Source organism: Calliphora vicina, chromosome 2, assembly GCF_958450345.1.
Source record: "Calliphora vicina chromosome 2, idCalVici1.1, whole genome shotgun sequence".
NCBI lineage: Eukaryota > Metazoa > Arthropoda > Insecta > Diptera > Calliphoridae > Calliphora > Calliphora vicina.
The window spans coordinates 104337196-104360893 of NC_088781.1; the positions used below are offsets into that span (position 1 = coordinate 104337196).

At 34.2% G+C, this 23698-nt stretch overlaps 1 protein-coding gene across 3 annotated transcripts in view; it reads left to right on the forward strand.

The window, feature by feature from the left end:
• Positions 1–23698, forward strand: part of LOC135952557 (phospholipid-transporting ATPase VD) — a 110648-nt gene that overhangs the window by 77140 nt on the left and 9810 nt on the right. For all 3 annotated transcript variants that reach the window (XM_065502559.1, XM_065502561.1, XM_065502560.1), the window contains one exon: positions 20863–21043. In XM_065502559.1, the coding sequence (XP_065358631.1) occupies positions 20863–21043 (181 nt within the window). The remainder of the gene's footprint in view (positions 1–20862; positions 21044–23698) is intronic.

Sequence of the window (23698 nt, forward strand, 5' to 3'; positions counted from 1 at the left end):
ACGAATGCTACTACCCCAATACATTTCCTAAGCACAAACGCTAGTTATTATCTGCTACTTTCAATAGCTCTGTTGTACTCAGAACAGCACCCAGAAGATGCATTTGGTGTTCCGAAGTCCGCACTAGCTCAGACATCAGTACTTTAACACCACGACATCACCCGAAGTGACCAACACCAATGATCCTACAGAACCGAAGTCCTGAGGCCTAGGATCCCCGTGGTTTAAACAAAATTTAATTCTCACCAGGAAAGAGGCCCGTGCACCTCGGAGCCCCGGTTTCGCTCCATATTTCCCCTCGAAGCACAACATCAAGGTCTGGAGCTAACCAAGATGCATATCCGTGCCCCAAGGGGGAGGGCTGTAAGACGGAAATGGGCAATGACTCTTGATGGTCCTTACCTCTTGGTTTCTCTCAAATTGTTCGATACCTCCACCGTTTTTCAGTCGATAATTTACGCCGCGGGACAGAATGTTGTTTACAATTACCATTTTTAGGATATCCAGAAAACTCTTGTACTCTTTGGAACGGAAAATGACCGGAACACCCTTGCCTCTCGATTTCACTTCATTTTTTTATGATTATACTTACTGAACTCTTGTGGTTAATTAATAAGAAAATCTTTGGAAACAGATGAGGTTAATCCTTATATTGTACACTGCAGTCAAAACATCTATTCTGTCATATGGAGCCCTTGTCTGGTGGAGAGTGATGGTCATTAAAACACATCTCTCCATTCTGAGCATGGTACAGAGACTATCCTGCCTTGCCATTACTGGCTGCTAGTACTCCACTCCTCAAGCCATTCTATCTATCTTGACATATCTAAGATCTCGATATTATATAAAAAACTGCATTTCTGCTCTAAGACTCAATGAGTCAGGCGAACTAAAGCATGGCCATATTGGCCACTGCACCATCCTTCAAAAGATAGCCAGGACAATTTTTAGGATTAGGATACCGACTAGAGATGAGTGGGCCGCGAACTCTGTCCTTTGTGACGATGTAATGTCAATTTACACTGACGGCTCAAATACAGAAACGGCCAAAGGCTCTGGAATTTTCTCTGATGAACTCGGCCTTTTGGTCTCTCTCAGACTGCCTGATACATGCACCGTTTTTCAGACAAAGGTCTGCATAACTATGACATGAATTCGGGAACTAAATCTTGAACTATATATACATATCTACGTGGAAAGTCTTGCTTCAATAAAAGCTTATATGGATTCCTCTTTCAACGCCTATTCCTATTCTGGTTATGCCTTAACTAATAGTTATACAGCGGTTAAATTATTTTTGTATGAAAACTGTCAGTATAACTATTAGTTAAAACATAACCAGGCTTCGTGTTACTGGGGGTTAGTATTAAAAATATCCACTAAATTTAAACACCAAATTTTTTTCAATAGAGAATTTTTTTGAGAATTCATTCATTTTGGTATTGGATGAACAGGATGGTGTCCTTAGGAATTAAGAAGTTATTAATGCCAAATTGATTTAATTTCTATTTTCGTTTATGACTTAAATTCAAAGATTTTAATCTTTTACCGTTCTGTTACACATGATTTTTTGTTAGTAGAGCAGACTATATATATTTAATAATATAAATTACAATTGGGTCGTTGGGCTGCAAACCACAAATAAAGATAAATTTCAATTAAGCAACAGTTAAAATCTTTTTTTTCTTCTTTAGTATCTCATGCAAATGTGGCAACATTTGATTAAATTTATGAGTGGGAAAATTTTGTAATTTATGAACAATCTGTTAAAAGTTTAAAGTATACACAAATATGTAAAACTATTAATGCAACTTTAATTAATGAGATTTTATATTTTCAAGGACTTTGTCATGGGAATTAAAAAAAAAACTTGAGACTTTAGATGTTTAATAGTGGAAAATTTGTTTCAAGTAACTTGTAATTGGTAAATTTAGTAAATTTGTAAAAATTTTAAATTCAAATTTAAAATTTGAACTTGTTTGAAATTTGAACACACCACTCTCCTGTATCCCCATAAACTCACCTTATTTAATTGATTTTTATACAAAATTCATGCATTAGTTCTTAAAATATACAATTTAATTAAAACAGGTTAAATAGTTACTCTCTTTTAATACACACACTTTACGATAGACTAACTCGCGCCATCTTCCAGAAGTCTCATGAATAATCTATTGGAAAAAACACGAATGTTGTCTTTGTATGATCAACTAACTAGAGCTTTTAAAGCTATTTCACAGTCAATGTTATCATACTTACAAACAATGATAATAACAGCGTGTTATCAACATTTTTGACAAGTAGGAGGTTCTACTACCGCTAAATTCATATTGATAATGCAATTTCTTAACAATATTTTTAGAGATTAAACTAGACTTTGTAATAAACTATTTATAGAGCTTAAACTAGACTCTATAATAAACTACGATTAATGCTTAAACTAAACTCTATATTAAACTACGATTAATTCTTAAACTAAACCCTATAACAAACTCAATTTAGAGCTCAAACTAAACTCTATAATAAACTACGATTAATTCTTAAACTAAACCGTATAACAAACTCAGTTTAGAGGTTAAACTAGACTCTATAATAAACTACGATTAATGCTTAAACTAAGCTCTATAATAAACTACGATTAATTCTTAAACTAAACCGTATAACAAACTCAGTTTAGAGCTTTAACTAAATTCTATAACAAACTACGATTAATTCTTAAACTAAACCCTATAACAAACTCAGTTTAGATGTTAAACTAGACTATTTTATCAACTACGATTAATGCTTAAACTAACTCAATAACAAACTCTATTATAAACTACGATTATTGCTTAAACTACATTCTATAACAAACTCGGGTTGGAGCTTAAACTATACTCTATAATAAACTCGATTTAGAGGATAAACTAGACTCTATAACAAACACAGCTTAGAGCTTAAACTAGACTTTCTAGTCATCTACGATTAATGTTTAAACTAAACTCTATAACAACCTCGGTTTAGAGCTTAAACTAGACTCTATAAACAATTACGATTAATGCTTAAACTAAACTATATAATAAACTACGATGGAAGCTTAAACTAGAACTTTTAAATTTGTATAATTTTTTAGACGATATGCACCTGATTTTTAATTTTGTATGAATAAGGCTCAATTTTAAAATGTATGGACCACCCAACAATTAAATTTATATATAGGCTGATACATGCATGACTTTCCCATACGAATGGCTAAATGTCAGCAGGTTGTCAGTTGTAATAAAATGTCGTAATACCTTAAAATCATCGGTTTTTAAGTACTACCGTTTTATCTTATATCTAAGAAAGTCAAAAATATCTGTCGCCAAAATTATGGTTAGATCCCATATTTATCAAAAAATACCCTGTATACACCTGTCACAATTCAATTGAACAGGTAGATTGTGGTTGGTCAGGAGTCAGCAAAGAGAGTGAGATAGTAGATATATGAAAAAACAACAACAATAAATAAAATTCCAAAATAAAGTGAAAATTATAAACAAAATAAAATTGTTTGCATGATTGATCAATGGCTACTCAACTCAAAAAGCGCGCACTAAATAAACCGTTTTTTGTACGAGTACATTTTCCATATCGTGCAATAGGTTGTCTGTATAACAGAATAATTGAGTGCGGTATGCCTGCCCCACGGTTGTTGGTTGTGTTGTTTGTATTCGCCGTGTTTTATTTTATGTTAAAGAATGTTGTTTTTGTTAGTGTTTTCTGTGTACAAGTTCCGCTTATCGACCCATTAAATTATAGGGTTTTATTTGATTTTCTTCACAATGTAATACATTAGAAAAACATACTCGCATGGTGGAGTGTTCAGAATGGAGTGGAGTGGAAGTCGAGTAGTTGTGGTTGTAAAACAATGTTTTGTTATCGTATGTCGGTTAGTTGGACGTGTAATATTAAATTTTTACTTTCAATTAATTGTTTGTTTTTTTTTCTCATTTCTATCCTTTCTACTATTTACACATTGTGTATCTATACATGGCTAAAAGGGCAGCTGGGTTTTACTCTGTTATTAAGTTGGTAACACGTACAATTTTCAAACGCAATGTTTATGTTTTTTAGGGTTACCAGAGTCGTCTGGGCAAAGACAGGCGGCTTTTTGGCCAATGGAAAGATTTTAAATAAAAAAGGAGTTTTTAAAGTCATTGGGTCTTCCTTAACATTATCTGTCTGTCGCTTTAAATAATTTTCAATTCGTATGAATTATGTACAAAACAAACAAATCTAAATTTGAGCTTCGATGTCACATACGAATTTCATGATCGACAGCCTTTATTAGCCTTTACAACATAATCAAATACCCACAGAAATAAATATTTAGTCGTTCCAACTTATTAATAAACCACGATTAGAGCTTAAACTAGACTCATTAATGAACCACGTTTAGAGCTTAAACTAGACTCATTAATGAACCACGTAAACTAGACTCATTAATGAACCACGTTTAGAGCTTAAACTAGACTCATTAATGAACCACGTTTAGAGCTTAAACTAGACTCATTAATGAACCACGTTTAGAGCTTAAACTAGACTCATTAATGAACCACGTTTAGAGCTTAAACTAGACTCATTAATGAACCACGTTTAGAGCTTAAACTAGACTCATTAATAAACCACGTTTAGAGCTTAAACTAGACTCATTAATGAACCACGTTTAGAGCTTAAACTAGACTCATTAATGAACCACGTTTAGAGCTTAATCTAGACTCATTAATGAACCACGTTTAGAGCTTAAACTAGACTCATTAATGAACCACGTTTAGAGCTTAAACTAGACTCATTAATGAACCATGTTTAGAGCTTAAACTAGTCGCATTATTGAACCACGTTTAGAGCTTAAACTAGACTCATTAATGAACCACGTTTAGAGCTTAAACTAGACTCATTAATGAACCATGTTTAGAGCTTAAACTAGACCCATTAATGAACCACGTTTAGAGCTTAAACTAGACTTTTTAATTAACCTCGTTAAAGCTTAAACTAGACTCATTAATGAACCACGTTTAGAGCTTAAACTGGACTCATTAATGAACCACGTTTAGAGCTTAAGCTAGACTCATTAATGAACCACGTTTAGAGCTTAAACTAGACTCATTAATGAACCACGTTTAGAGCTTAAACTAGACTCATTAATGAACCTCGTTTAGAGCTTAAACTAAACTCTTTAATTAACCACGTTTAGAACATAAACTAGACTCTTTAATTAACCACATCTAGAGCTTAAACTAGACTCTTTAATTATCCACATTCAGCGCTTAAACTAGACTCTATATATAATAAATTAATATTAAGGCTTTATATAGAATCTATAATAAACTATGATCAAAACTTAAATTAGAATCTATAATAAACTACGTTTAGAATTTACCCAGGCTCTATAATAAACCAGCTTTAAAGCTTAAACTTGAATCCATAGTAGATTATAGAGTTCTGACATATGTTTGAAAAAATTTTTAAACCTCTTCATTCTCTTTCTACTAGTTTACTTCAGACGTTTATCTTAGAATTTTTCTCTTGATGATCCTGACAAATTCATCGTCAAGTTGAAGAAGTGTGTCCAAAAAGACTCCTGTTTATAATTATCCGTGTTTAATTGTTCAATGACTTTTGGAAAACAAAATAACACTAATGGAGTATACGCACGTATTCCAAATCAGTTTTAAGTCCAGTCTGTTCCTGAATCTCAGAATAGATATTCTCGGTTGTGACGACGACATTCAATACCAGCCAGTTCGCAACTTCCTTCATCGCCTAATAATCTGCCAGTGAAACAGCGCAGTGATTCTTGAACCTTCTTGATATAAAGAGATTGAGAGCATTGGAGAATACCTCATAACATAGACGTGAGTGGATACATCCAAGGCGAATTTGTATCAAGTGGTGGTATTGAAGAATTCTGGCAAATTCGAGCGAATTCATTAGTTTTTTATTTTATTTGACATTCGAAGCAAGTCTCTCATTGTTGAGAATGTCAAACTCCATATATAAAATAATGAATGAATTCGCTCGAATATTGTCTGAATTCGCAAATGCAACCACCTAATATAAATTCGCCTCAGGGCCATGTGTATAAAAGTAAATGCCCTTCCTTATAAAAGTTATATTTTCTGTAATCCCGGGATCCCGTGACAGAATCAACTACGTATAAAGACATTTGAGTCTTACTACAAACATTCTGAACCTTTCGCAACTATAACCTACATGAATTGTCGGGTTCAATAAGTTTCATTCTGGAATATTAGTAACTCTCGTACGTTAACAATATCAAATGACATTTAAAAACTTAATTTAGTCTTATATGTACATACAATTGTTTGCTGGGTTATTTTTTACTAACAATCATAAATATTTCATGGTTTTCTTGTCTTTAACATTTCCTTGTTGTTTTTTTGTTGCAGTAATTGTTAAGGAGGTTTACCTTTCTTAACGCAAACATCATGTATTATTAAACAACACTGTCCTTTTCCAATAATCATTGGTAATTTCAGAAAATAAATAGTAATAAAGAACAACAACAGAAAACAAATGTTAAAACAACCTTAGTCTGACATAATTGATGAGTTCGGAAAATCACATTTGATTGCTCAAAAGGAATAAACAAACGGTGGGAGAGAGAGAAAGTAAGAGTGAGAGAGTTGCAATGTTATACAGTTGTATGGATAGGAAATATGGGTCAATAAGTTTTGTGGATAATTCAATTGCTTTGGAATGTTAATCGATTTCGGTTTAAAGGGAAAGGTTTTAAAAACAATTATTATCTGTAAGGGATAGTTTTGGACAGGAGCTGTAATAGGTATTTATAAGGTGGCATTGTTATTTTAATAGCTAGTATTTAAATAAATAAGTGAGAGCCTAAAGAAGAATTAAATGTATCTGGTAATATTATTTAAATTTATAAAGTCCTAAAAAGAAGAAATTTTCCACTAAAACCATTTCTACAATTAAGGATAATCAATAACTTTATTTTTAGCTTTAACTAACCAAAATAATGCCAACAAATTCTTTTACAAACTCCAGTCTTTCAAAGGATTTTTATTAAAGTCCTTTTAGAATTCAAAGCTCTCCCGAAACGCCCTCCTTCAACATTGAATGACGTTTCAGCCTTACACTGGGGGCCATATAATTGAGGGTCATGTTGACTTTGAAAAAAAAAAATAACCATTTATAAAACAACAAATATATCTGTCTAACCGACTCTAGTGCAAATTGTTTTCACATTTCCAGCTGTGTGTTTAGAAATTGCTTTCAATTAGAAAATTAAATAAAACAAGTAAGAAAGATATATTCGGCTGTGCCGAATTTTATATACCCTTCACCAAATTATACTTCAAAATACAAATTAATTTTTAGGTAAACAAAACTTTTTTTTCCAAAGTTGTTTTTTCATTTTTTGTAAAAAAAAGTTTTCGAATTGTTATTTTAAATTTTTTTTTTAATTTTAAAAATTTTTTTTTGTTTTTTTTTTCTTGGTGAAATAAAATTCGGATTAATTTTTTTTGACCCATTGTAGGTCCAACTTACTATGGTCTTATATACGTCGTTGCAAAGGTCTTTGAAATATCTATCATTAGATATCCATATTGTCTATATTAATGACTGAGTAATCCAGATATAGGTCAATAATAAGTCAAAAATCGAGGTTGTCCTGGTTTTTTCCTCATATCTCAGCCATTTGTGGACCGATTTTACTGATTTTAAATAGCAAACTTCTCGAAAGCATGTCTGACAGAATTATTGAAGATTTGGATCCCGAAGATATCTGGGGTCTTCAGAAAATTTATTTCAACAGACGGACAGACAGACGGTCATGGCTATATTGACTCCGCTATCTATAAGGATCCAGAATATATATACTTTATAGGGTCGGAAAATTATATTGTGGAAGTTACAAACGGAATGACAAACTTATATATACCCCTCTCACGAAGGTGAAGGGTATAAAAATCAGTTGCAAACGTAGCTAACCAACATTTCAGTCGTTAATTGTAAACATGGATTTGTTTCATTTTCAATTAGAAAAACATCCTTGTTTAAAATTGTATTCCATTGGACAACAAAAAAAATACATGCATCCCATTTACTTCATGACATGAGAAGATTTATCAGCATGTTGTTGCGCGTATTGTCATGTCCATGTGTCACTTTATTAAATTTTTATATCCACTACAATGTATCAAATATTGTTGTAAGTATTTACAATGCCTTTTTTGTGTTGTTGTTCTTGGTATGAGTGACATATGGTTTGGTTTAGATTTGGGTTTGTGCTTCCACCTAAAGACTAGCCAAGCAGTAGTTTTTTTCTTCTTTGTTGTGGGAAATACTTAATGATACATACGTGATGAATCATGAGGTTTATGGTTAAAGAAATATCATTGGTCACATAAACTTAATGAAATATTAAAGTATTCCAAAGGTGAATGTCAGGTTTTTTTACGCACCATCAAAAAAAATGGGGGATATATTGATTTTGTCATTCCTTTGGTAACATATCAAAATATTGTTCGAAGAACCAAAAAGTATATATATTCTGGATATTCTGTCAGTTGAAAACACGAATAGGTCCCAAACGGAAGAAGCTAGCTAGCTGAAAATTCCAATTTTGGTATCGAGTCATATTTCACCAAGTGTATTTTCTTGCTAAAACCCTCCGTAGGAAGGCAGCTGACTCAAAAGTAGTATCGTAATTGGTTCTTTATTGGTTGAGATCGGTTCTAGTTCCAAAAGTTTTAGTTATGATAAAGGGACTGTCACTTTAACATGGCTTGGCGTCGGTGAATTGACAGCATTTATATTCTCTGTGATAGTTTAAGAAATTAACCCAATCGAATGTGTTCTGTTTAGGATTTGACCACAAAATATTTAAAAAATTCCAGGACGTCAAACTTTCTTTTAAGAAAGAAAATATGTACTAAAAACAATTAAGAGAGCTATATTCGGCTGTGCCGAATCTTATATACCCTTCACCAAATTATACATAAAAATAAAAATTTTAAATATTTTTAGGTAAACAAATTTTTTTTTTCATTTTTTTAAAAAAAAAAATTGAATTTTTTAAATTTAAAATTTTTTTTTTAATATTTAGCGAAAAAAAAACTTTTGTAAAAAAAAATTGGGTTAAAAAATATTTTTTCCGATTTTGACCCATTGCAGGTCCAACTTGCTATGGTCTTATATACATACGTCGTTGCAGAGGTCTTTGAAATATCTATCATTAGATATCCATATTGTCTATCGATTTTAAATAGCAACCGAGCCGGAAGAATTTCGGAGATATTGATGTATCATTCGTGTATGTATGTTATTTGGGGGCTTCAGAAAGTTGATTTCAACACACAGACGGACATGGCTATATCGACTCCGCTATCTATAACGATTCAGAATATATATACTTTGTGGGGTCGCAAATGAAAAATGTAGAAATTACAAACGGAATGACAAACTTATATATACCCTTGCCACTCATGGGGAAGGGTATAACAACAAAAACGAATAAAGGTCCTACCAAACCATTTAAATAAAAATAATTTTATAACTGTTATTTTCAGTGATTTATTTTTATCACAAAAATATAAATCACAATTTCGGTTTTTTGGTATATGGACGAGTTATTTTTGATCTCTAATTTCTATACATCTTATTTATATTCCAGGTCTAAAATTTGAGCAATAGTAGCGAAATGTTTAATAACAAAGACTATTTGAAATCTCTATCAGCCCAATCATGACTAGAAAATCCGCGGGAGTTTTTCCCTTTTCACATTTTTCCTATTCAAATTCAATATTAAAAATTGGAAAAGGGAAAAAACTCTCGCGGATTTTTTATTCATGATTGGGCTGTATATTTCGCCTTTATAAAAACACCAAACTGATATCACTGCTTATTGCATGAAATGTTGCCAACTTCTTTTTAGACTGAGCTGCCAGTTATGGACATATTAGCTTTTTGATATGTTTGAGAGAAAGACTAGAACCAAATGTATATGATTCATCAATCTGACAGACCTGGTTTCAGGAATTTAACATGTCTGTAGATTCTAATGTATTTAAATAATCGGAAACTTCAATCATCATACATATTACAATTTCTCATTCAATTTCTGATCACGATTATAATTTGACTAAAATTTATTTATTCATTTAAAATTTCTGAAACAATTTAAAAACTAACGAATCTATTATAAATCCAGTATTTAAATAAAATAGATCAAATATAAAAAACAAAATTAAAGAAACTATTCCATGGACAGTCATTTTCGTATGCAGTGTACACATTGAATTTTGCAGAAATTCTCTCCAGTTATAACTTCAACAACAAGGCCAGTGAATGTCATGGTCAAAATAATTGTCTTTTATGAATTTTACGAGTGTAGGAATACATAGTTGTTAAAAGGTTGTGGTGGCGCAATACATAGTATTAGCACTGCTTTTCGCTCCTATTATTGTAATTTTAATGTTTAAATATAATGTGGTCACTCCATACACCCCGCTATATGAACTACATATAGTTTTATTAGGAGTATTTGTATGTAGGCGTTTGCTTAAAGAAGATACAATGTTGTATCTTCCCCACTTGCCAGCATTGTTGTACAACTAATGAATGAAGGGGGGAATGTATGTATGTGCCTCCTTCATGAATGTATGAAATCATGTCACGTTTTGAACATGCATGTTGTTTTATATTATTTGGTTAGTCATTTCATTTCAATTCATTCATGTATTTATTTCTTCATTGGACAAGTATTACCAGTGACTAGAATGACTGCGTGCCAGTATGTCTATTTGCCTTCCTGTCATTTATGTCTGTCTACCTTGGCTTTTACTCATTGGAAAGTTTGTTTTGTGGCACTTTGGCCACATAGTCTGAAGTTGCCCAGAAGAATACCTTTCATTGCATTACTGTATTAACAGCCAGCGGGGAAAAAGCTAGGTCTACATTTGGTAGGCCTTCTAAAACACCTGTTTACACATTCTAAAAGATACGAAAATACACATTTTACTCCACCTTAACGCGGTAGATGTTCTGAAATAAAAAAATTTCATACACATTCAAAATTTCATTACAAAATTAGATCTAACAAACCTAAATTTGTTAGATTTATTCAAGACGAAATTTCCGTTAGCATTAAAATATCGTTATCGAAATAACTGCAAATACCGCTAATGCTAAGCTAGCGTTATCGATATAACTTTTCCTATATGAACATTCCATTAGGCATTACGCGCCAGGTCTCCTTACATTCCTTCAACGGAAGACCTTCTAATATGCCTTCTTAACCCTTAACTGGTATCGTTATGTCAAAATGGACCCCAACTACTATTTATATAAGAAAAAAGTTATCTTATATACAAAATTAATTAATAAAACTTTTATTATATCCTTCACCTTCGTGAGAAGGGTTCACAAATGGCTGAGATATAAGGAAAAAACCAGGACAACTTCGATTTTTTACCTATTTTTGACCTATATCTGTATTACTAAGTCATTAATATAGACAATATGGATATCTAATGATAGATATTTCAATGACCTTTGCAACAACGTATATAAGACCATAGTAAATTGGACCTACAATGGGTCAAAATCGGAACCATATTTTTTAACCCGAATTTTTTTTTCACCAAAAGCTTTTTTTTCGCTAAATATTAAAAAAAAAATTTATAAAAAACAAGTCGAAAAATTTTTTTTTTCCAAAAAATGAAAAAAAGAACGTTGGAAAAAAATTTTTGTTTACCCAAAAATATTTAAAATTTTAATTTTTAAGTATAATTTGGTGAAGGGTATATAAGATTCGGCACAGCCGAATATAGCTCTCTTACTTGTTTCTATATAAGAAAATGTTGTTTAATTTAAATAAAAAACAAAAAAATTATGTTTAGAACAGTAAATATTTAAATTCTTCACTGGGGTCAATTTGTACCCCTGATAACAATTACGTAACTGGAAATATCGATACCAGTTAAGGGTTAAGTAGGCCTTTTATCAGCGCTATAACAGAAGCGAGTATGCAAGGCCTTGGCTACCACTGACACGCCATGTAAATTTGGAACAATTTTCGCAATGCACCTGTATGTCTTATGTCTCCAAAATAAGGCCATTAGAAAGGCCTCTTTAGTGCATATTTTTCCCGCTGGACAATAACATAACCCAAGAAAAGGTTGGCAGGAGAAATTTATGGCAGGGGTTTTTGTCAAGTACAAGTACTTAGGTACAAAGTTTTCTATTAAAATTAAATGACATTTACAATTGCTATCGCCACCACCATCTTTAACAATACACCATCATATAAACATATTAGATTTGATGATGGTAGGTAGCACCGCCACTGCTGGTTAGCTGGCATTTGTGCTGTTCCATTAAATGAGTTACGTTTTTACAATAATATTACGTTCACACATGTAAACTTTCGAACTACTAACGTTCTCTTGTAGATTTAATAATTATTTTATAAATTCTTTTACTTCTCTACTCACACTTTATCTAGATATACATACATAGTCATGTGTGTAATTGCTTTTTTTTCGGAATTATTCTTTAATAACTTAACCTTTTTTATGGGTTTGTTGGTAAGCAGTTAAAGCTGGATGTTATAACAATTATCAACAGGGTATTTTGATAATAGAGAGTCTTCAATATTTATTTTGATAATTCTCGACCGCCTATAAGAAATTTCAAATGAACTCACAAATGACTGTAGTTACCTAACTTTATTGCTTTATTATTGATATTAATTCCCTGATCTATTGTACTACAACAGAAGGGTACCATACGAATTGAAACTGAGAGACCTTGAAAGACGATTTTGTATGTCTGAAATGCTGCTTGAACGCTATAAAACAAAATGATTTTTACTACGAATCATTACTTACGATGAAAAATGTTACCGTTAGGATAGCCCGAAGCGTAAGGGCACTGCTACACGTTCAATATACAGTGGTGGTCAAAACATATGCAACTGGCAACAGAATTTTACAAAAGTTGTTTAAACTAGTTTTAAAGGTAAACAAAAATATTCATTTGCTTATAATATCTTTTTATTAATCCTTTAACAATGAGAATATGAAATTTAATTCAGATTTTTTTGCATTGAAAAGAAAAAAAATGAAAAAAACTACGTATGGGTTGATATTTCAATGGCCAAAACATATGCAACTAATTGCTTCTAAAACATTTATGTCTATAAAACTTAATATTTGGTGGCAAATCCTATATTTTCAATGACGGCCTTACATCGGCAAGGCAGTGAAGCTATCATATTGGCAATAAAATTTGCAAGAAAAGTATTCCGAGCATCTACCAATCCTTGAAACATAATATCTGAATTAGTGCAATTTTCGGGGTCGATTCTTTGTTAACGATTTCCCAAAAGTTCTCAATGGGATTTAAATCCGGTAATTGCGGTGGCCATTCCTTTACTGAAACTCTTTTTTGTGCTAACCTCGATTTAACAACATGTGAAGAGTGCTTGGGGTCGTTATCGTACTGAATAACTCATGGAAGAAGCATATTATCCTCAGAATTTGGAAGCATTACTCTTTCCAAGATGTCTCTATAGATAAATCCATCCATTATTTCATTAATTTTGAGCGATGGGCCAACTCCAGCAGCTTAAAAACAGCCCCCATACCATTACGTTGCATCCTCCATGTTTCACTGTCTTTTTGCAGTATCGTGCTTGAAGCCGCGTGTTAACTGGTCGTCTTACGTAACACATGAAATCACTTCCGATGATATTAAATTCGGGTTCGTCGCTAAATAGGACGACTGGTCCATTTGTTTTCTGACCAATTTAAATGCTCCATACCAAACTTCAAACGTTTCTTTTGATTACGTTTTGATATAAGCGGTTTTTTGCGCGTAGGGAAAACGTCGTTGAAGCATGCAGGATGCAACGTAATGGTATGGGAGTTGTTTTTCAGCTGCTGGAGTTGGCCCATCGCTCAGAATTAATGAAATAATGGATGGATTTATCTATAGAGACATCTTGAAAAGAGTAATGCTTCCAAGTTCTGAGGATAATATGCCTCTTCCATGAGTTATTCAGTACGATAACGACCCCAAGCACTCTTCACATGTTGTTAAATCGAGGTTAGCACAAGAAAGAGTTTCAGTAAAGGAATGGCCACCACAATTACCGGATTTAAATCCCATTGAGAACTTTTGGGAAATCGTTAATCAAAGAATCGACCCCGAAAATTGCACTAATTCAGATATTATATTTCAAGGATTGGTAGATGCTTGGAACGCTATTCCTGCAAATTTTATTCCCAATATGATAGCTTCACTGCCTTGCCGATGTAAGGCCGTCATTGAAAATATAGGATTTGCCACCAAATATTAAGTTTTATAGACATAAATGTTTTAGAAGCAATTAAGTAGTTGCATATGTTTTGGCCATTGAAATATCAACCCATACGTAGTTTTTTTTATTTTTTTTCTTTTCAGTGCAAAAAATTATGAATTAAATTTCATATTCTGATTTTTAAAGCATTAATAAAGAAATATTATAAGCAAATGAATTTTTTTGTTTACCTTTAAAAGTAGTTTAAACAACTTTTGTAAAATTCTGTTGCTAGTTGCATATGTTTTGACCACCACTGTATATTGACGGCGATACAGTATCGCGAAGGCCTTCGACACTGTCAGTCACGCCACACTCTTCCAGGACATCCTGCAGTCCACATTGCCCAACAACATGATGAGATGGATAGTGAATTATCTGAGTGGCAGCAGTCGTTCGTGGAGTTTAGAAACAAATGCTCAAAACCCCGTAGAGTTAAACAAGGAGTCCCTCTGGGTGGGGTCCTGTCGCCGCTCCTGTTTAACTTCTACCTCTCGAAACTCCCAGTGCACCCACAGGGTGTGGAGGTTATCACCTATGCGGACGACTGCACCATCTTGGCGACAGGTCACAACTTTGATGAGCTTTGCGGTTTGGTAAATGGTTATCTCAACGAAATTTCTTCACTGCACGTAACCTGCAGCTATCACCAACGAATTGATCGGCAACACTTCACCACCTGGACGAATGGGGTAAAACTCAACTTAGGCATCATGGTCGACGGCGTACAAAATCTTGGGTGTCATTTTTGATAGCCTTTTTACCTCCTCAGCACACGCCAATGCAATCGCGCATAAACTGCGAAATAGGAACAAGGTTCTCAAGGCACTAGCCGGCAGCACTTGGAGTATGGACAAAGAAACCTTGCTAGCATCCTACAAGATGATTAGCCGGTAAGTGGTTAACTATGCTGCTCCAGTGGAGAAATATTCAAAGCTGTCAAAATGCAGCCTTAATGACCGTTACAGGCTGCCTCCAAATTACCTCCGAACACCACCTTCACGAGAAAACTGAGGTTCTACAGGTCCTAATGTAATGCTGACGCAACAGTTCCTTTTGGGATGTCACCGGAGGAGTCATCCAAACTTCAAAATCACACAGTTGGAGTCTCCCCCGAGGCATGTCAGACAGTACCTTAGAAATACGAAGAGAGCATACAGAGGTATGTGCAGGATCCATTGGATCGTAGCTCGTATATGACAGCTTTGAACGACATTCATAGAGACGCTATAAATTCCGCGGTAGCAGGATACCGCATGAATGTCGTACTTGGAGGTCGCCCACCACCGATAGCAGACGCCGAGAAGATTCTCCAGCGGAAAACAAAAGTCGTTCTGGCACAACTATGATCAGGATGAAGCAACAGGCTTAATGCCTTCTGGGCTCGCATAGACCGTGACGTCCTCAACTTATGCCCAGCATGTGGTCAGGGTCCTCATGATACCCTCCACATTTTCAACTGTCCAGCCAGCCCTACTTCACTACGTCCAGTAGATTTATGGACCCATCCAACAGAAGTAGCACAATTTCTTGGACTTGATACTGCAGAACCCCCAGATTAAATATTGTTAAATTGTTCACGATGCTACAATAACAACACCAAAGCCAAATATCCATGGAGCTAAGGTAATTCTCTTTTATGCAAGTAACTGATTCGTTTGAAGCGAGCATTGGCCGAAAAACGCCCAGAATATGCGGCCAGACATGAAACCCTAATACCAGAAACATGTTGCAATTCCTGTTAAAAACTATTTAGAAAGAAGTGCTTTGGAAGTTTTGACTCACCCGCGTTGTAGTACAGACCTTACCCCTTCCCCGACTACTATTTGTCTCGATCGATGCAGAACGCTCTCTCTGAGATACATTTCAGTTCAGAACAGAGTATTCGAAATTGGTTTGATTCGTTCTTGTCCTCAAAAGATGAGCAGTTATTTTGGGTCGGTTGGTATGTTTTACCTCACCCTCCTTATAGTCCAGACCTTGTCCCGTCCGACTATTTGGTTCGGTCGATGCAGAACGCTCTCTCTGGGATACGTTTCACTTCAGAAAAGAGTATCCGAAATTGGCTTGATTCGTTCTTGTCCTCAAAAGATGAGCAGTTCTTTTGGCTTGGAATCCATATCTTGCCCAAAAGTATTGGAAAAGTAATGAAAAAAACTCTCTTTTACATAAATTACACCTCCTCTTTACAAAACCCTGTATGCATGCCAGAATTAATGAATGAGTTCATTGTGAAAATGTGGAGAAGTAAGAAAGAAGTACATAAAAATGTAGGAAAAAAATCTTTATATTGTGTATGAATGAGTATCGTACATACATAATTAAGTAAATTACATGGCAGTTTATGACAATGACCTAATTTCCAAAACAGTAGAATAATAATAATAATGTTGACATATAATAAGTTTTCATTTATGCGTCTTTAATCTTTCGAATCTTATATGGTTTAATACTTCAAAGAACATGAAACTTAAATGCTAAACAAAATTAAACTTGAAAGAGTTCTAAGCAATTTGTTAATCTTTTAAAGTTTCGAAGATTTTTGACATAAAAGTGATGTGAAGTAGATTTAATGAGAGAATCATTTGGTAAAGAAATTTATGGGTTTTGAGTAGCATTAGAAGATGTTTGTTATGTAATTGAGCTAGAGGATGATGTAAACCTTCAATATAGCAACGAGATCGAGAAGAGTGGCAGAAATCTATTTGCATATTCTCAAGAAATATGTTTCCTTGTTTATAAGAAACTATTCTAATCATTATGAGCAATTGAATCCTAATCCCATCTACTTAAACATTTTCATTCTTCATTAACATTTCCCCCCCAATTTCCTTTCAACATGTATTCAATCAATCCTGTCTACTCACCTAGACAATATCATTTCAATACAATCATTCCTAATCGTTTTATCTAACCTAATCCATCTTTTCGCTTGTTAACAACTCTTTTTGTTCAGCGTTTACAAGTTCTTCCTTAACAATTTCCGTTTTACGCTTAAGTTTTTCCGATGAAAACTAACTAAAAGTCCTTAATCATTGTGGTTGGAAGTATGTACACTAAAATAAACGTATCAAAACGTGACTTAAACTATTCCGTAATGATTATTTGCATATTTTGTTTCGCTTTTTCCGTTCTCTTGCTTCATTTGTGGTTAAATCAACAAATGGAAAATCACCTTTTTAGTTTGAGTTGTGGCTAGTATCCCTACATGACTCACGGCCAGCCACTTGATGCAGCTACAATCAAATACAAAAATGTTAATTTGTTTGGTGATTTTGTAAATGCTTAAACACCTTTTAAACGCCCACTGAAATAATTGCTGTAAAATGAAACGTTTTTTTTTTCAAACCATAGACAAAGATACAGTGGGCGATAATAGAAAAAACATTAGTTGGCATAAGGGGTTTAATTTCAAATGGATTGAGGTCTTGTGAAGTAAGGGATATTATGTGAAAACCAAGGTTGAGCTCTGATTCGAAATATTTTTAACATTAACGATAATTTGCATTATTTCGGAAGCGTAATTTTTCGATTAACGAAACTTATGATAAAACTCACCATAAGTTTATGATTTGATTTGTAATTTCTACCCATAAATTATCAGCCCAATTATGAATAAAAATTCCCCCGGAGTTTTTTCCCTTTTCCCATTTTTCCTATTCAAATTCAATGGGAAAAAACCCCCGCGGAACAAACTCCTGGGGAATTTTTTATTCATAATTGGGCTGTATATTTATTTTATTTTTATTTTCGATTTTGAGATGTCCGTGTTGATTGATTCTGCATAAATGGCTAAACAAAAACCCATGATAATTTTTTCACCATATGTTCCTTTCACTCCTTGAGGGATCATAGGGCCATAACAAGGTGGTTCCAATAATCTCGATCGTCGGCTTGATGCTTGACTTCGTTCCACTTCGTTCGCAATCTCGAAAGTTCTGTTGTTAGTTGTAGCTTCCAGGTATGAGCTGGTCTCCCAACTCGTCCGCCTCCCTGAGGGTTTCAGCCTATGCATTTCTTGGAAATGTCATCGTCTTGTTTTTGGAGGGTTGGACCTATCCAACTCCAACTCCATTTCCGCTTTCTTATTCCTGTTTTAATAGGCTGCTGGTTTGCCTCCATCCAAAGTTGATTGTTGGCTATTGTTAGAGGCTTGAAAATCCGTAAGATCTTGCGGAGGCATCACGTGATGCCATGTTCCAGGTCTCACATCCATACAATAGAGTAGATTTTATGTTGGAATTAAATTATTTCATTTTGGTTTGTTTCGATATCGGATTTAACTGGATAAATGCCATATTAATGCGACTGGATATATCTGCTGCTGAGCAGTTGTATCAATTGCAAATGTCCGCCGCGTTTTCGCTGGGTGGCTTGCATCCGAAATGACGAATTATGTTTTCTTTAAGAGTCGCTGTGGTTTATGGCTTATTCGCATTTACCTGCGACTAAAGAGAACCCTTCAAGAAAAAGTTTAACGGGGTCAAATCGCACGATCTGGGTAGCCAGTTCACATCACCTCCACGAGAGATAACCATGCCCGTGTCATGCTCGTGCCGAATGTCCAATGTGGCATGAGATGTGTGACACGTGACTATATTATCCAATTCAAATACAACCAACACAATATAATTTATAGGTTTGCCAATAAAAATTGTAGAAAGAAGTTGGTAATCACTGACCTATAGCGCCCGCCGTTGACGTGGCCAACGTGGTTCTTAAAGAAATATGGACCGCTGACGCCACCAATCCAAAATCCACACCAAACATTGATTTTTTCGGGATGTATTGGAAGCTCTTGGATTTCATGTGGATTGGTATCGTCCAAAATTCGTCCAAACATTGATTTTTTCGGGATGTATTGGACGTTCTAGGATTTCATGTAGATTGGTATCGTCCAAAATTCGTCCAAACATTGATTTTTTCGGGATGTATTGGACGCTCTTGGATTTCATGTGGATTGGTATCGTCCAAAATTCGATAATTTAGTTTGACGTACCCATTCATCCAGAAATGGGCCACACCATAATATAGATGAAGCGCGCTGCATTTTTTCCAAACGGGACACATATTTTGATAAAACAATTTTATCATTTGCCGAAGGAAGAAGTTGGTAATCACCGACCTATAGCGCTCGCCGTTGACGGTAATGTCGTGGCCAACGTCGTTTTCAAAGAAATATGGACCGCTGACGCCACCCTTCTAAAATCCACTCCAAACATTGATTTTTTCGGGATGTATTGGACGCTTTTGGATTTCATGTGGATTGGTATCGTCCAAAATTCGATCATTTAGTTTGACGTACCCATTCATCCAGAAATAGGCCTCGGCGTAAAATGGACTAACAGAACACACATATTGATAAAACAATTTTATCATTTGCACCTGTTTTTGAAAGCTATATCCGTCCACGGTGATTTGGAAAAAATACTAAATAAATGACAGGCAATTCGACTGATGTATGTAGCTTCAACTATATACTGGCAATTAACTGGCAAAGTTCGGAAGTCACTTTATTATAGGATACAGATCATGAAGAAAATATGCCTTTGACCCCAAACACACCTCTAGGGTTGTAACCAAGTGGTTAAAATTCAATGAGGTACGTGGCTTAAGCAATCACCTGATATCAATTCCAAAGAAACCCTATGTGAATTTATAGATCGCAAAATACGGACTCAAAATTATAACTCGAAGGATGTGGATATAAGGGAATGACAAAATAGTTTAAAGGAGACGATTGATTCTTTAACTGGTTCAATGCATCTTCGCTATAAAGCAGTAGCCAACTTTGGTTATTATCACCAAAAGAAAACTTTTGTCGTTGACCGTACATAGAAATTGTAGTAAATCACATTGCGACAATTAGTAGGTGGCATGCAATATTAGACGGATTGAGAACAACTAAACAACTTGGTAAACCTTTTACCTTGTAAGAAAATTCCCATGTGACAAGAGAACGGATAATTAGGGACAATTTTATTTGTTTTTAAGTAGCTGGCACAAAAAAAAAACAAGTTAAAGGACAAGTACGTGTTTCTTTTTGACACCTGTAAACAATTTTCGTTCACAGCAAAAGTTTTGAAACTTATGAATTGTTTATAAAATGCGTTTACAAGCATAAATTAAATCGATTTTTCTTTTGTCTATACAAAACTTAGGAATTTTCATTCAAATATATAAAGTTAAGGTTAAATTAAAAATATAATAGCTGATGGCCTAGGTAGCCAGTGCTACTATTTTATATATTAATCTTGTATTTATATAAGTTTAATATCATGTAAATAAATAAATAAAAATATAGTTAAAAAAGGTTAGAATTATTTATTAAAAATTCAAAAAAAAATAAAAATATTCATTCAGAAATACTATGTTAATGATAAATTAAAAATAAAGTTTAAGAAGTTTAATACTCATTATTCAAAATATAAAGTATTTTTTTTAAATTCCATAAAACAAATATATAAATTTTCTAATTTTTCTATTTTTAGCGAAACCGAACGTTACAAAAGAGTGAAATGGCAAGATATACGTGTTGGTGATATTGTACATTTATCAAATAATGAAACCGTACCTGCAGACATACTGCTATTACGTACCAGTGACTCCCATGGGGTCTGTTATATTGACACTTGTGATTTAGATGGTGAAACAAATCTCAAACGAAGAGAGGTGAGTTTTTTCTCTAACATTCAAATGCAGTTATATATATGTATTTTTATTATTTTAGCATGCAAAAATGTGTTGCCATTTAAATGCTTTCCCATTATTAAATCTTATTCGAATGTCTTTAAACGACTTTAATTAAGCGTTTAAATTTACTGTAATTAGACTTTTTTAAATGGTAAATAATGGTCATTCGATTGTCATTATTACCTTTAGGAATGAATTATTGAATAATTAAATTGGCCTGTAATTGAACTTGATAAAGGTTAAAGTTTATTTAATGTGTTACAGGGGCATATTTTGTATTTTCTTAATCCTGGACTACATTTTGAAAAATTAAATTGCAATTTTTGCAAAATAGGCATATTTATATAGAGGATTCAGTTACAAAGAAAATGTCTGTAAAAGTTAAAACATAATATTAAATAGTAAATTGTAGAATATAATGCCAGCTCGACCGTCCTTCCACTAGTCAAGCAACCATAAATGTTTAAGCTCCTTGGCAACCACAGAGCTATGACCTTTTCCAGGTCAACCATTTAGGGGAGGGAAAATAAAAATTTGTTCTGCATTTTGCTTTTTTCACCCCTGGGTCCGCGACTGACCTTTTCCGAGCCAAAAGAACTGCTCAATTTTTTGAGACCAATAACGAATGAAACCTATATCGGATACACTATTCCAAAGTGAAGCGTATCCCAGAGAGAGAGTTCATCGATCGAAACAAATAGTGAATCAAAACTTCCCTACCACTTCATTTTAAATACTTTCTAATAGGTATTTTTACATGTGGCTGTGCGTTGTTATGATGTAATATTACGGTTTCATGCCTGACCGCATATTCTGGGCGTTTTTCGGTCAATGCACGCTTCAAACGAATCAGTTTCGGTCGATACAGATTCCGCGTTTTAGCATCTCATAATTCTTTTTTTCTTCCACTAAATACAGAAAATTATATTAACGCCATGTGGCTTTGGTGTCTATTCCGCTGGTTGACTGGACTTCACATACGATATCTTACTAATAATTCGTTGCAAAAATTATTTAAATATCGTACATGCTAAATCATTTTTTAAGGTTTCTCGGATTCAATTCCCAATTATTTTGTTGATTTTGAAAACAATCTTGGAGTAATCCCTCCAATTGTTGGTCTTCCAATTTTTTTGGCTGGCCTGGGCGATCTTTGTCTTAAGGTGGGTTTTTTAGCAGCCAGCTAAAAATATTTCTGTCGAAATTGATGAAGAGAGACAGATATTTATATTTTCTGATGTTTTTAGAGTTAGATTAGTTTAGTTTAACAGCCGTCCAAAGATGTACAGCTCTCGTTTGGTTTTATTCAGTTGGTCCTTTGTGTGTCCTTAAAAGAGAATAAACGGAGAGAACGAGAAGAATGTCGAAGTTCGAGGCTGGGTTCATATATTCGGTCGCAATAACCAGTTGTTATTTCTGATGTAGTCATCAATGCGCTCTAACTTCATATCCGATATATCAGAGAGACTACCAAGGGAACGATGACCTAGAAACCTAGTATATAGTGCCGGACAATGGGAAAGTGAAAGATAGATTCCTCCTTTTTCTTTATTATGTCAACTTCTGCAAAAGTCATTATGAGGCAATCCAAGTCGCCTAGTATTATTAACAAATTTACAGTGCCAGGTAATCATCGCCACCATGTTGTTCAATTGTGAGCATTGTATATCAACCCAGGTCATCATCCTTGTAATTATGTAAACTATCCAATTCAACGATGCCCGTCATTCCGGTACCTGAAACGATGTAGTGTATATAATTTTCATGTATTTTACTGCAATACATGGTCGAATATCTCTGTTCGATATCCTATTATATCTGAGATAGTAAGCTGCTTTTTTATGACACATTGTGTACAGTCAAAACACAGTCATGGTATAATTTTGGTCGTTAAGTCTAGTTACCCTGTTCCTACTGGTCCAAGGTTTCTGAATCAGAACAACATGTATCTTACCTTTTGTTATCTGTTCCATCAGACATTGTGTTGCCGCTTTACTCTGTAGTAGCAGTATCATTTTTCTACTAGGAGAGATGATTGTTGAATGGGGGAGTGAAACTCCCCCTAATTTTTGATATTTCGGCTGATTTGTTTTTGCCTTGTTTTCTGTAGATGATAGTGCTGGCTTCAATGTACGACATAGATGATTTGTCTAAACCGATGAGACAGAAGCTGGAAGTTCTCCCATTTAACTACGTCGAAACGTCTATTTATCTTGAAATGATTTTTAGTATGGCTTCGCTGTCTAATTTACCATCCTAACCTTTTATAAAGAAGGATTGGGATGTCTGTGTTTCGCACAGAGGCTAAATTGCCATGGAGTTGTAATGCCATCCATCAAGTCTTTATGAATCTCTATACATGTGTCTGTTTCTAGTTGAAGAAACAGTATTACCCTGTTAAACCTGCACCATCCTTTCGTTTATGGTGATTCCAACTTCTTCTGGTGCGCCAATGGGGTCTTGTATCACGTCAGTTACCTTTTTGTTGGTTTGCTCTCTCAATTTGGGTTATTTCCACTGTTAAACACCAGAGAGTTTCGCTTCCTCGGTTCGCGTCCGATGGGTCAGTTCACGTTCCTGGCTCTGATACGCTATATCATGCGTATGACCTTTTTTCGGACATACATTGCCGCC